Source organism: Astatotilapia calliptera, chromosome 23 (assembly GCF_964374335.1).
Source record: "Astatotilapia calliptera chromosome 23, fAstCal68.1, whole genome shotgun sequence".
Taxonomy (NCBI): Eukaryota; Metazoa; Chordata; class Actinopteri; order Cichliformes; family Cichlidae; genus Astatotilapia; species Astatotilapia calliptera.
Genome location: NC_137443.1, coordinates 28,668,449 through 28,683,284, shown reverse-complemented (window position 1 = coordinate 28,683,284; position 14,836 = coordinate 28,668,449). Strand labels below are relative to the sequence as shown.

The 14,836-nt window shown below is 43.1% G+C and overlaps 1 protein-coding gene across 1 annotated transcript in view; it reads left to right on the top strand.

Moving 5' to 3' along the window:
* LOC145424436 (E3 SUMO-protein ligase ZBED1-like) overlaps window positions 1–7,410 on the top strand; it is a 56,654-nt gene extending 49,244 nt beyond the window's left edge. The window contains exon 3 of the mRNA XM_080297770.1: window positions 7,171–7,410. Within this exon, the coding sequence (XP_080153896.1) occupies window positions 7,171–7,410 (240 nt within the window). The remainder of the gene's footprint in view (window positions 1–7,170) is intronic.
* The last annotated feature ends 7,426 nt before the right edge of the window (window positions 7,411–14,836 follow it).

The window sequence follows — 14,836 nt, the reverse complement described above, 5'->3', positions numbered from 1 at the left end:
CCATCATAATTCACCTGTAAATTGTATTTTCCACCCTTGTGTGAACATACTGGAGAAGAAGTGGAATTTGTTTGTGTGTGTGTGTGTGTGTGTGTGTGTGTTTGTGTGTGTGTGTGTGTGTGTGTGTGTGTGTGTGTGTGTGTGTGTGTGTGTGTGTGTGTGTGCCCTTTAAGTACCAGTGACAGTAGCTTGGCATACGATCTACACTGCCACTCAGTCACCTGCCGCTCCACCTCCATCTCTTTTATTTGCACTTTTCCTCGTCTTTCATCCTTTGGTTCACTCTGTGACAGAACCTGTAGTTTTTGAGAAAGTTTTGAATGTTTCATTCTTTTATCTTTTTGCTCATTATTCAGTATCAAAAATCACAACGAAAGACGCTAACGGGTTACAGCCTAGCCATTTAAAATTGGAGAGCGGAATTAATACCAAGGCTGTGAAGGCTTTCTTTAATGCACTCCAATCCTTTAAAACTCTCTTAACCCTAGAGAATACGTTCTGATCTTCTTTTCTCAGATGGCAAATGTTTCAATAGGAGAAATAATGACTTTGTTTAAGAAAGATCAAATGTGACTGGCTTTCATGCTGGGAGAAATAGTCAGCGGCACTATGGAAACAAGTATGTCTAAATAAATTAAAATATTGTGGAAAAAAACTTTTTCTTTTCTAATTCAATTCAAAAAGATAAACACTCAAGTATTCTGCATTCATTACATGTGAAGTGAAATATTTCAACCATTATTTTTGTTGAATTTTCATGATTATGTTTATAGCTCTCGAAAAACAGAAATCCAGCATCTTAAACTGTTAGAAGATTTGCAATGAATACACTTCTGAAAAGTATGCTCATTGTTTTTTACATTTGCATGGCATGGAGGCGATCAGGTTGTGGTGGTGCTGAGGTGCTGAAGGTGTAACCTTCAGTTTGTCTGTGTTTTGCGTCAGTGTTTCTCATCTTAATCTTGATAATAGGAGTTCTGTGATTTTCTGGTCAGATGTGCTGGATGGCCAATCAATCACAGGAACATCATGGTCAGCAAACATCTTATTAATACTAAATTTTACTTGCTGGCACCGTTTTAAAACGCTCAAGGTCATCTTATAATACAAAACAAAAAGAACAGGATTAAAAAGAGCGGAACAATAAGAATGTAAAACACACAGAACACATAAAACTGGATGATTACAGCTGATATGGACATGAAGACCTTCAGAGATAAGGTGCAGTACAGCTAAAAGCACAGAGACCCACGTGAACAAAGTAGAGATGGACCAATCCGATATTACGTATCGGTATCGGTCCGATACTGACGTAAATTACTGGATCGGATATTGGAGAGAAATAAAAAATCCATTAAATATCAAAAAAGCACCTCACAAAACTTGCGACATGGCGTAACTCGGCTCATAACTGTAGCACGTCGTAGCAGTATGCGTCACCTGATAGAGCGGCTGTGTGTATTTGTAGCGTAGCTACCAAACCAGCATTTCATCTCCGAGGAAGTTATCCCAGAGAGAAGTAAAGCAAGTGGGTAAGTTCATCTCTGAATGTTTGTAAAGCGTTCCCGCGTTAAGCTTAACAACTGATATATGGAGCGACTGCCTCTTCTCTCTCCCTCCCTCTTCTTGCTGATACTTCAATGTGAAACTGATCAATGATCAGCTGATCGGCTTTCCTGTCACAAGTCCGTCTCTCTTGCTTGTTTTTGACCCACTTTGCGCCAGAAAGAGGAAACCAGCAGCTGAACAACAGCAGCACGTTTAAGCTTGATAAACTGTTGTTAGAATTTATTTATGCTCTACACCAAGATCCTTTTCTACGTAGCTGACGGCTGGTAACTGTGCAGGGGCGGATCCTATTAGTTAGGTTGCTTAATATTTCTGCTAAGTACTCTTTAAAATACCAGAATAGGGTGGGTGGAGTAGGTTTAAGTTTATTAGATTGATCAGTATTGCTGAACTATGAAATATTTTGGGTGTAGTGCATTTTTTGCATACAAGTATAACAGAATAGCTTTAGTGTTTTGTTTTGTTTTGTTTTTTTTAACTTGAGTATTAACTTATACAAAAAGCAGCAAGATATTAAAAAACAGTTGTATTGATTAAAAAGCACACTATATCGGATTCATATCGGTATCGGCAGATATCCAAAGTTATGATATCGGTATCAGTATCGGACATAAAAAAGTGGTATCGTGCCATCTCTAGAACAAAGTCTCAAAGACCAAATCAAGGAGAATCTTAAAGATGAGAAGCAAAATCTCAGACTGAATATGTTGAAGAATAGGGAGCCGGTGAAGCTGGATGAGAATTGGGGTAATATGGTCAGTAGACTTGGTGCAGGTGAGTTGTGGACGATTTGGAGCCAACTGAGGAGTTAAGGAGACCAGAGACAATGGCATTACAGTAATCCAGATGAGAGGTGGATTCAGGGCATGTACTAGGATTTCTGTGCTTATTGAGTGTCATCAATCCAATTAAACTTTTCAATGAAATTGTATTTATATAGCACCAAATCACAACAACAGTTGCCCCAAGGTGCTTTAAACTGTAAGATAAAAACCCAACAATAATACAGAGAAAACCCCAATAATGAGATGATCCTTTAGAAGCAAGTGCCTTGAGGACAGTGGGAAGGCAAAACCTCATTTTAACAGGAAGAAAGCTCCAGCAGAACGAGGCTCGGGGAGGGGCGACATATGCTACGACCGTCTGGAGTTTAGGGGAGGAAGACTAAATTAGGGGGAAGAGAGGGTTAGTCACTTTCCATTCCTTCAGGTCACTTACATGTAAACTGGCATTGCGCACACAACTTTGAATAAACTTTTACCGGCGAAGAAGACATCTTGTGTCCACACGAGTATTTGTAGTCACAGAATCAGATTTTTTTTTATGATGGGGGATGATTGGATTTCCAGACTGACCTATTTTTAATTTTAAAAAAATCACACATTTTTTGTTATCTATGAAAACTGATAAAATGTATGGCTATAATTTATTTCATTTAATTTCTTTTTCTTCTGGTCTTTGTTTAGTTTCCCACACCACCTGTCCCTGATTATCCAGCCAGTTTTCCCACTACCTTCCTTTTGGCAGACTGTCTTCTTACCCTGTGTAGCGAAGCTTTCCGGTCAATTGATTTGTTTCTAGTTCAGATCTCAGACACTATATAGACAAAAGTACTGGGCCATACCTTTTAATTTCTCAATTCAACTGTTTTCAGTCCCATGGCCACAGGTTTATACAATCAATCACCCAGCCATGCAGTCTGCCTTTACAAACATTTGTGAAAGGATGGGTTCAAAAGAGCTCACTGAATTTGAGGTACTGTAATAGGATTGGATTTCTTCCCTCCTAGATATTCCATTACAGTGGTAAGTGATATTATTGCCAAGTGGAAGCGTTTAACAACTATAGCAGCTCAGCACCAAAGTGGCAGACCATGTAAAGTTACAGAGCTGGGTTGCTGAGTGCTGAGTCATGTCTTTAGTGAATATGTAGTAAAATCACATGTTGTGAATACATTTCTAAAGTAGAGTTCCAGTAACCTCCTCTTCCATTAACATCAGCATAAAAACTGTGCCCCAGGAGCTTCGTGGCATAGAGTTCATGGCCGAGCAGCTCATGTAGGTGTAATGTTGTAGGCACCCTGGTACCATTGTCACAAAGTGTATTTCGAGTCAGTGCCCCTTGTAATGGTCTCCTTTTACCCTGATTTTGGACACTGGCCAGTTTTATTCACCTCTCTAACATATCTCAGGTGTATTTTTTTTTAAAGCTTTTATTAAAGCTTTAGCTTTAGGTTTTTGGTGTTTAGTGTTTTGTTCCTGATGTCCTGTTTTGGGGTCCTTTGCCTTTGTTGTTCATCACATTACCCATCCATCCATCCATCCATACATCCATCTTCATCCGCTTTATCCGGGGCCGGGTCGCGGGGCAGCAGCCTAAGCAGAGATGCCCAGACCCCCCTCTCCCCAGCCACCTCCTCCAGCTTATCCGGGGGAACACCAAGGTGTTCCCAGGCCAGCCGAGAGAGCCAGCGTGTCTTGGGTCTGCCCCGGGGCCTCCTCCCAGTGGGACATGCCCGTAACACCTCACCCAGGAGGCGCCCAGGAGCCTCCTGGGTGAGGAGGCTCCTGGCTTGAAAGGAGCCAGCTGAGGTGGCTCCTTTCGATGTGGAGTAGCAGCCGCTCTACTCTGAGCCCCTACCGGATGGCTGAATGTCTCACCCTATTTCTAAGAGAAAGGTCAGCCTCCCTTCAGAGGAAGCTCATTTCCGCCGCTTGTATCCGCAATCTCGTTCTTTTGGTCCCTACCCACAGCTTGTGGCCATAGGTGAGGGTAGGAACGTAGATCGACCTAAATTGAGAGCTTCGCTTTTACACTCCGCTCCCTCGTCACCACGACGGACCGGTGCAGCGTCTGCATCACCAATCTGTCTGTCGATCTCCGGCTCCCTTCTCCCATCACTCGCGAACAAGACCCGAGATACTTGAACTCCTCCACTTGGGGTAGGAACTCATCCCCGACTCGGAGTGGGCACTCCACCCTTTTCCGGCTGAGAACCATGGCCTCAGATTTGGAGGTGCTGATCCTCATTCCCGCTGCTTCACACTCGGCTGCGAACCGTTCCAGTGCGAGCTGGAGGCCTTCACTCACATTACCCATCTTTATATAAAACCACATAGGTGACTCCCGGCCTATTTTTTAACCTTGTATGTTGAATTTTGTGCTCTTCTCCATAAGAGTGTGTCAGGCGTTGTGTGGAGGTGAGGAAGAAGGAACCCAAACGCAGGACTTGCAGGTATAGAAATGACGGGGATTTATTGGAGTGGGTGAATGACCAAAACAGGAACGAAGGACTGGCTGACTGAAAGACTGGATGAATGGCTGGCTGAAAGACTGGATGAATGGCTGGCTGACTAACTGAACATACATACGGGGAGACGACAGGAACATCACATGTACATCAATGACACGACAGTGAACGAGTAGAAACAGAGGGCTTAAATACACAGACTGATGAGGATGATAATGAGAGACCGGTGAGTACTAGAGATGGACCGATCCGATATTACGTATCGGTATCGGTCCGATACTGACCTAAATTACTGGATCGGATATCGGAGAAAAATAAAAAATGTAATCCGATCCATTAAATATCACGAAAGCACCTCACAAAACTTGCAACACGCCGTAACTCGCCTCAGAACGTCGGAGCAGTATGCATCACGTGATAGAGCAGCTGTGGCATGGTCTGGATAGCATGTGGAGCTTCGCTAGCAACCTGGCATTTCATCTCCGACAAAGTTATCCCCGAGAGAAGTAAAGCAAGTGTGTAAGTCCATCTCTGAATGTTTGTAAAGCATTCCCACGTTAAGCTTAACGAGCGACTGCCTCTCACTCTCCGGCTGCTACTTCAATCGTGAAACTGCTAATGATCAGCTGATCGGCTTTTCTGTCGTGAGTCTCTCTTGTTTGTTTTTGGTCCACTTTGCGCCAGAAAGAGCAAACCAGCGGCTGAACAACAGCAGCACGTTTAAGCTTGATAAGCTGTTGTTACAATTTATTTAATATTTCTTTCTACACCAGGATCTTTTTCTACGTAGCTGACGCTGGTAACTGTGCAGGGGCGGATCTAGCAAAGTTTAGCCAGGGGGGCCGATAGGGCATTAACTGGGAAAAGGGGGCACAAAGACATACTTTTCTTTCTTATTCTCATTTAAAATGTCTAGCTTTTAATAAATAATTATCTGACACCCAAAGTTTTAATTTGATGTAAAATGAATAGAAGTCAATTACTGTATATAGTGACTATTAAGTCTAATATATATACCCTAGTAAGCTATAGTACATTTTCCTTTGGGAAGGTACCATCTGTGCAGTCTGCAATTTTGTTGAAGAAAGATGTTGAATCTATTTAATATTTCTTGAAAAATAATTGATTTCTGTGCATTTTTTTTCACACTGCATCAAATTAAGGTTGATTACGTTGATTAAGCATCATGAGGTGGAGCGTGAGGGGTGGTTCCCTATTTTTTATTTATTTATTTTTGTTGTTGCTGGGAGTTGGAACCCTATTAGTTAGGTTGCTTAATATTTACGCTAAGTACTCTTTAAAATACCAGAATAGGGAGGATGGTGTAGGTCTAAGTTTATTAGATTGATCAGTATTGCTGAACTATGAAATATTTTTTTTGTATACAGGTATAACAGAATAGCTTTAGTGTAGTTGTTGTTTTAAACTTGAGTATGAACTTGCAGACTTGCAAAATGCAGCAAGATATTTTAAAAAACAGTTTTGTTGATTAAAAAACACTATATCGGATTCATATCGGTATCGGCAGATATCCAAATTTATGATATCGGTATCGGTATCGGACATAAAAAAGTGGTATCGTGCCATCTCTAGTGAGTACACAGCTGAACATAATCTGGCTAATGACACAAGGCGAGCTGACACAGGAAAAGCAGGAAGTGAGCACATGGAAGTGGAAAAATAAACTGAACATGAACAAAACTGAAAACACTGGGTCACCGACCCAGGAACCCTGACAGTACACCCCCCCCCCCCCCCCCCCTTCAATGGCCGGCAGCCGACGGCCAAAAGAGAAAAAGCCCAGAACAGGGCGAGCGGGGGGGGGGGCCAGGACGGAGGGACGGAGTCCACACCGAGACAGTTCAGGAGGGCGTCCAAGCGGCCCGTGGCCAAGACGAGACAGTTCAGGTGGGCGGCCGCGAGGAAGGCGGCGGTGGCCAATGAGCCGGTCGGGTGGGCGGCCGCGAGGACGGTGGCGGGCGGTCGAGAAGAGATGGTTCCGGCGGGCGGCCGCGATGAGATGGTTCCGGCGGGCGGCCGTGATGAGATGGTTCCGGCAGGCGGCCGCGAGGAAGATGGCGGCGGCCACTGAGCAGGTCCGGTGGGCGGCCACGCCGGTGATGACGTCTAGAACGTGGCTCGGGCGACAGCGTGGCGGCCGCAGGACCGGGCGAAGCAGAGGCTGATGTTGGACCAGGCGACGGCACGGGAGCCGGGGGTGACGGAGCCACAGCTGTAGAGCCAGTAGGCGCAGAAGCCTCTGGCTGGTGACAGGCTGGGCCAGCGGGTGCGGAAACCCCTGGCTGAGGCGCAGGAGAGCTCACAGCTGGATCTGGGCGCTGTGGCTGCAGGTCCGGGAACTGAACAGGATGGTGGACGGGCGACTGGGAGATGGGAGGCGACTGGACTACAGACTGGCCAGGAGCAGACTGGACAGACTGGAGGACAGGAGGACAGGAGGAAGACTGGACAGACTGGAGGAGACTGGAGGACAGGAGGAAGACTGGACAGACTGGAGGAGACTGGAGGACAGGAGGAAGACTGGACAGACTGGAGGAGACTGGACTACAGGGGACTGGAGTGAAGGCTGAACAGCAGGTGAGGGAACTGACTGGAGTGGAGATGCTAAGGGAGGAACAGAGGTAGGCGAGGCTGACAACGGAGCTGAGGTTGGTGTGGCTGATGGCTGAGCTACAGACTGGGCTAGACAGGGAGATAAAGCTACAGCCTGGGCTAGTAAAGCTGGTGCCTGAGCAGGGGACACTTCAGCTAGCCTAACCAGGGATAAAGCTAGTGCGTGAAAGGCTGGATCAGGTGGTGGATGAAGTGGTGGACTGATTAGCTCTTCCAAGCCTCTAGGGGGGTCAGGCTGGGTTCTGGCTGCCCTCAGCCTGGGCGCTGGGACAGGCACGGGAGGTGGCTGGACACCAGTCACCCCCACCCGAGAAACAGAAGCGGGTGTGGCGTTAGACTGGGTCGCAGCTGCCCTCCTCCTGGGAGCTGGCACTGGTGTGGGTGTAGACTGACTGACAGGAGTGGAGATAACGACTGGGTGTGATACTAGCAGGTTTATCGGGGATTATTCTGGTCCTCCTGCCACCACTATTTACAGTCTTTGACTGAACAGTTCTTGGGGGAGTAGAGCAGAAAAATTCGTCCCAGTCTACATTGTCATCTAGGAGGGAAACTCCCCATGAATCGGAGATGAGTCCGTTAATTGTTTTGAGTGAGGAATCAGTCGAGGAGTGCGAAAAACAGTCACTGGAACTCACCACCGGGAGTTGTTGAAAATGGTCCATCTTATGGCGGCGTGTGTGCCACTTTCTCCGGGAAGAGGAAGTTGCCGGGGTAAACAGCTGAGCCTCTGGCGCGGTAGCCTCCATTGTGCCGAGGTGGGAGGCGTAGCCGCTGTGCCGTGGCGAAGGTGGAGGTCCGGCGAATGAGGCGGCAGGTGTGTGAGCGAGGAGCGGAGCGGCGAGAGAGGGAGCAGCCGAAGCGCGGCGTGAAACGTCCACTCTCCGCAGCAAATGCTCCGGTGCAGGTGAGGCAGCAGGTGGGGGAACGCGGCGTCTCTGAGGCCCGCCCAGAGCCAGGCGAGTCCCCTCGAAGACATGCTCTCTCTCTGCAAAGAGCCGCTGTTTTCCCCTGAGCTGGTCTGCCCAACGGGAAAGCGCTGCCTCCTGCCGCTCGTAGAGGTCCGAGTCCGCTGGGTTCCAATCGTGTCTTCGTGGCACGGGTCGTGTCATTTTGTCAGGCGTTGTGTGGAGGTGAGGAAGAAGGAACCCAAACGCAGGACTCGCAGGTACAGAAATGACGGGGATTTATTGGAGCGGGTGAATGAACAAAGCAGGAACGAAGGACAGGCTGACTGAAAGACTGGATGAATGGCTGACTGACTAACTGAACATACATATGGGGAGACGACAGGAACATCGCCTGTACATCAATGACACGACAGTGAACGAGTAGAAACAGAGGGCTTAAATACACAGACTGATGAGGATGATAATGAGAGACCGGTGAGTACACAGCTGAACATAATCTGGCTAATGACACAAGACGAGCTGACACAGGGAAAGCAGGAAGTGAGCACATGGAAGTGGCAAAATAAACTAAACATGAACAAAACTGAAAACACTGGGTCACCGACCCAGGAACCCTGACAAAGTGAGGGTTTTCAAGAAAATAATATGACTTTAAAATAACCAAAAGAGTTCATGTTATTGTGAGGTGTGTCATCGAACAAATATTCCCAGAACAAACAAAATTGTTTAAAGTAATTCAGATACTTAGGAGAAATGCTAATTATTTACTTAAAATTTGGGTTGAAACTTTGTGGTACCTTTACAAATTTAATTAACCTATAAATTTAAGATAAAAATAAGTGATTGCAAGAGAAAGAATTCACATTATGGCAAATATTTCAAAAGGAACAAAAGACAAGGGATTGAAACCCAGACAGTCACAGCTGGACTGCTGGTGATACAGAAATTCATGGGGAGAAGAGTGCACTGTGAGCTTGGAGCTACTGTTAAGATCTTCTTTAATTAATTTGTATTTCTCAAGTTTGAGTAAAAAACCTTTTTATCTGTTTAGCCACTGGGAAAAAACTAAAAAACTAAATCAAACTTTCTCACCTTCAGCTGCAGACTACCAACTTGTGCAGAGGCTTCCAAATAATCATTCTCCACCTTCAGAACAGCATTTAAAGTACATAAATGAATCTCCCATAAACAAAAACATATAAAATTGAGGCTGAGTGAGCCGAAGCAGTTCACCGTACGTGCATTTAGCCACAAAACGCCAATCTTTTCTCAATGCCCCGATGGCATCCTTGGAAAGATTTAATTTTCCCTCAAGTGCCTACCTCCCATCTCTTAGAAAAGTATGCTGTCGCTTCTCCACAAGGTTTCCTCACTCGGAGGATACATCTCTCTTCAGTCTGAGTTCAAGTGTCTAATCTTCTGCGTCTCAAGGTCAGCATTTGTATGCACTCTTAAGGGTCTTGATTCAAACAAATGAGACAAGAAAATTAATCGGAGGCAATGCATGAAGTGTTGAGTGTGTGTATAGAGTGTGTAGAGGTATGAATGCAAATTACTATGTGTGTGTCCAACTGGAGTCGGTAGAGGGAGAGCTCAGCTGCTCGGGTCCTGGGCCCAACGGGACTGAATGAGGGATGAAAGCAAAGATAAAAGACAGCGAGAGAAAAAGTGAAAGAGGGAGACCGTGCACTGTGCAGAGCGGAACATTGTTCTCTTGATCACAGTCAGAAGGTTTCGTGTAAGTGTGTGTTTTTGTGTCTCTGCGCACCGTTTGCGTGCACGCCCGCTCATAAATATATGGCTGTATGACTCGATGCCTGCATTTCATTGCGTTTAAGACTCATCCAATAGAAATCACATGAATGTTAAAAATTTCTTAAAGTTTACTTTAAAAATTTTGCAAGGAAAAAAACTACAAGGAAACCTCCTACCTCATTGTCAGTTCTATGTTCATTCTTAAATAGAGAGCTGGGTGGTGAAAGACAGTAGGAGGGGAACATTTTATCCCTGCCATCTATCCATCCCTCCCTCCCTCCTCTTTTTTTTATCCTCTTTTCCCTCACATCTATTATTCACCCCAGTTGGCAGCCAGGCACACACCTAAATAAACCTCTACCCATGTCATCTCTCACTCCCTTCATCATGTTCACCTTTCATCAGCTCCACTCTTCTCTGTCTCCATCTACCATTCATTGAGAGATACACATATTTATATTTAATTTTAAACAGGCATCAGGTGAACACATAGGACAGAGGTATTTGGTAAGGTCTGACTCCTGATCTGCAGATTTTAGGAATGTGATCAAATATTTGCCTTAGCAGAGAGAGGTCAAAGGATATCTTTATATGGTGTTGCTCTGAATAAAATTACTAGACAGAGCATAAGTAGCATAAATAGCATAAGTAGAAGCTCGTGCTGCTGAAAAAAAAAGGCTGTGTCCATTGTTTGGAGACATTTTTTGGCTTTAGTCATGAGGACCTCAAACAAAAAGAAAACTACAAGACAAATATGGAGGACCACGCACATCAAAATAAAGAATTTTATGCTTCAATAATGAATAAAATATGCGTTAGTAAATTCATTTACAAATTCATCTTTTATTTATTTAAACATTACTAAAGTCATTTGTTATTTAATAATTTCATTAAAAATAAAAACACAATTTATAAATCAATATTTCAAAATGGATAATTAATCCGTTAATAAACATCGAAATCAAAAATGGATTTCACAAAAAAGAATTTAACTCTCAATAAAAAACTTATTTCAAAAAACAGTTCAAATTCCTTAAAAAAAGAGAAACAAGTAAATGGGTTCAAAAATCAAAGATTTATTTCTGACATTTAAAATGATGATTCCAGTCCTCATTTTCAAATCCATTTCCTCACTGTGTTTCCCTTTCCTGTTAGCTCAGAGATTAACTACTATATTAGCATATAAGCAGTTTTGGTATTAACTACTGGATTAGCTAACCCACTTCGCAATTCCGAGACGCTCCCAGTCCTAGAAAAAGGAATGAAAGGAGCTTTCTGATTGGTTATAGAGATACATGGTAGCTGTCTGGATTTTTCTACACTGTTGTTTGTGGCGATAGCATTGCATTGCTAAGAAGTGTGTGTGTGCTTGTACAAAGCCCATTCAGCCTCCATATATGGACCAGAAAAATATGCATGCATAAAATAATTACTCATCAATTGTAATCAAGGTAAAATGTTAGTTTGTTGATTAATAATGTTTATTAATGGTGATTTTAAGGTCATTTGGTTCAATCCCTGGCTTGTACAGTCTGTATGCCAAAGTGTCCTTGGGCAAGACACTGAACTCAGAGTTGCTCTCAATGTGTTTATCGGATTGTGAGAGTTAAACAGAAAAAGCTTAGATGTAGATAAAAGTGCTTACATGAATGGCTGAAGGAGACATGTTGTAGAGTAGAAAAGCACTATATAAAAACCGGTCCATTTACCTCTGAATGCACAATATAAAGTGCCTTGTGGCAACTGTTGTTGTGATTTACACACCGACAGAAAATATCAACATCTTTCTCTAACACTGTCTTGGCAATAGAGCTGCACCCAAATATCTGGTCAATCTTATATTTATTTCTTGGGTAGATATTTGTTTTTTATTAATTGGCCACCTCACGGCTACCACCAACTCAATTTTTGCTGGAGTTAGCAGCTTTTTGTTCCCACTCTGTATCACCTACAGAAAAAAAAGAATCTACATCTGCCACCACCCTTCCATGTTAATATCAAAAAAAAATCTGTAATTAGAATTTATAACAAAAAAACTACCAAACTCCAAAACTAGTTTCTGAACACTTTCTGCAATAAACACTGAAACCTGGCTTGAAAAACATTATGATAACCTACAAAATCAGGGTTAAAAGTCATCTGCTTCAGGGTGCAGGTTTAGCTTACTGCGTTGAGGCAACCACACGCCATAGCGATGGTGGTTGCCTCCGGGTTTGAATCCGACTCACAGCCCTTTGCCGCATGTCTTCCCCTGTCTCTGTCTGTCCCTGCTTTCCTGTTCTCTCTTCACTGTGTCTATCAAATAAAGCTGAAACAGGCCACACAAATATATATATATATTAAGAAAAACATCTGGTGGACTCTCTAATTTGTCAAATTCCTTAAATAAGTTTTATGTGAAAATTACCTTTAACTATGTCTTTTTCTTCTATGAGTTGAAGAAGACATTTCTTAAATAATAGAGAACATTTTGCAAGGACACTTGTATCTGTACCATTTCATGCTACATTTAAAGTTCTGCTTCCTGCATTCATTTGCTAATCTTTTCTATAAAATATATCTTCATCGTATTGATTTGGTCAGTATTACAAATGTAAACCAAATTTCACCCACAAATTGGCTTCATATCCACAGCACAAGGATGTACAAGTGAACACACAGCATGAATGGAGAGTCAGCCCAACAAATGAGAAACTGAATTGAGACTGAACACAAATCCTGTTCTTGACCTGTAGAAAAAGCCCTGCCTGTACGTGCACATGGCCTAGAAAGATGCATGACAGCACAAAGGAATTACATTACAATTTAAACACTTGTTGTCTAACACTCTCAGCTGCCACTTAGGGATGGAGCTGAGCTGAAAATCGTCTGTGACATTACCTATTAAAAATGTGTGGGCATGTGACACTAGGTTTTCCCACATGTGCCAATTCCAGATGGCCTCAAAGAGACAACAGGTGATGCCAACATCACACACGCGTGCAAAGTGATGACCCACCCCTGAGAGCCCTCTAACCAGACTTTATGCAGAGATCAAAAAACAAAGTATAAAAGAAGAAATCAGAACTGATGTCGGTGAAGGTTCAACATTAAGAGAGAGAGAGAGAGAGGAAACAACCTGTCTTACAACGAGAGGAAAGATACGTGTGAGCGCATCAAAGCAATGTCAAGAGTGCCTGCATGCTCATGCACATGTGCTCACATCAGAAAGACAAAGATTCAAATCGCACCCTCCTTCACTTCATTCCCCACACTTTCACAGTTACACACAGTGGCGTGTCTAGAAAATTTTTGTTGGGGGGGCCAGGTAGGGGCACAGATTTGGAGAAGGGTGGCAGATGTAATTGGCAGATAATGTTTTAAAAAAAAATTCTACCAACCCTTAACCATAATTCAATAATCCTATAAACCTAATAACCAAATGCACTTTTAACTCTTATTAGAATGAGATTTTAACCACTACGGTGCAAAGTTTTTAGATACTGCGTTGATAAAGTACAAGAGATACAATCAGTGCTTTGTCAGTGTTTACTCAGCATTCAAGGACAGCAATATTTGCATAGTATTTTTACTGACATATACTGCACATATGTTTTGGGCAAAAACATTTTTGAATATTAAAATACGAACATTTGTAGCAAACAATTGACAAATTAGCCAATGCAAAACTTTCTCTGCCTGTTAAAAAAAGAAGATAATCTTCTCACAAACTGGTGTTTGATTTTGAAACAGGAAAAAAGTGGAGAAACAACTGAAAAGACTAACATTTGAATAAAACCTGAAAGCAAGTAAATACTTTCTATGCTGCCTTATGGTAAACTTTGGTAATATTGATAAAGAACAACACTGGCTGATGATGAAATACATTCAGCTGGCATGGTGACACTGCCAGTATTAACCTGCAGGGCTGGACTGGGACAGAAAATCGGGCATTTTGACTACAGACCGACCCACCAGGTATTAAAGCCATAAAGCCTTTGAATGAAAACAAACCATGTTGTGACAGTGATGTACAGTCTTTTTGGTATATGTATGATTTCTATACATTTTACGTCAGATAAAAACTTTGGTTGTAAGATTTAGATAATTATTTAATAAAAGCTAGATATTTTAAATGAGAATAAGAAAGAAAAGTATTTCTTTGTGCCCACCTTTCCCTGTTAATGCCCTACCTGGCCCCCTGGCAAAACTTTGCTAGACCCGCCCCTGCACAGTTACCAGCTGTCAGCTACATAAAAAAGGATCTTCACGTTTCCCTCTCACCACATATCCAAACCGACATCATGACCAGCAGCTTTACAGCTGTGGCTCCAGCAAACATCAGCTGATACTAGAAATTAATATTAAATAAATTCTAACAACAGCTGATCAAGCTTAAACGTGCTGCTGTTGTTTAGCGCGACATCTGCTGGTTTCGTCTTTCTGGCGCAAAGTGGGCGATAAACAAACAAGAGAGAAAAGCCGATCAGCTGATCATCGATCAGTTTCATGATTGAAGTAGCAACAGGAGAGGGAGGATGAGAGAAGAGGCAGCTGTGCAGCGTAAAGACAGAATAAATCCAGCTTTGTGTCTTTTTCCATTCTAGCTGAAGTTCGGGACAAACTGCGTCTCTTCTCAGCTCAATACGAAACGTGTAATATTTTCTCTGATTGAGGGACCATTCCATTTTTTTAAGGAGCCGTTGGCAACTCTACTAACTAACCTTATGAATAAAAT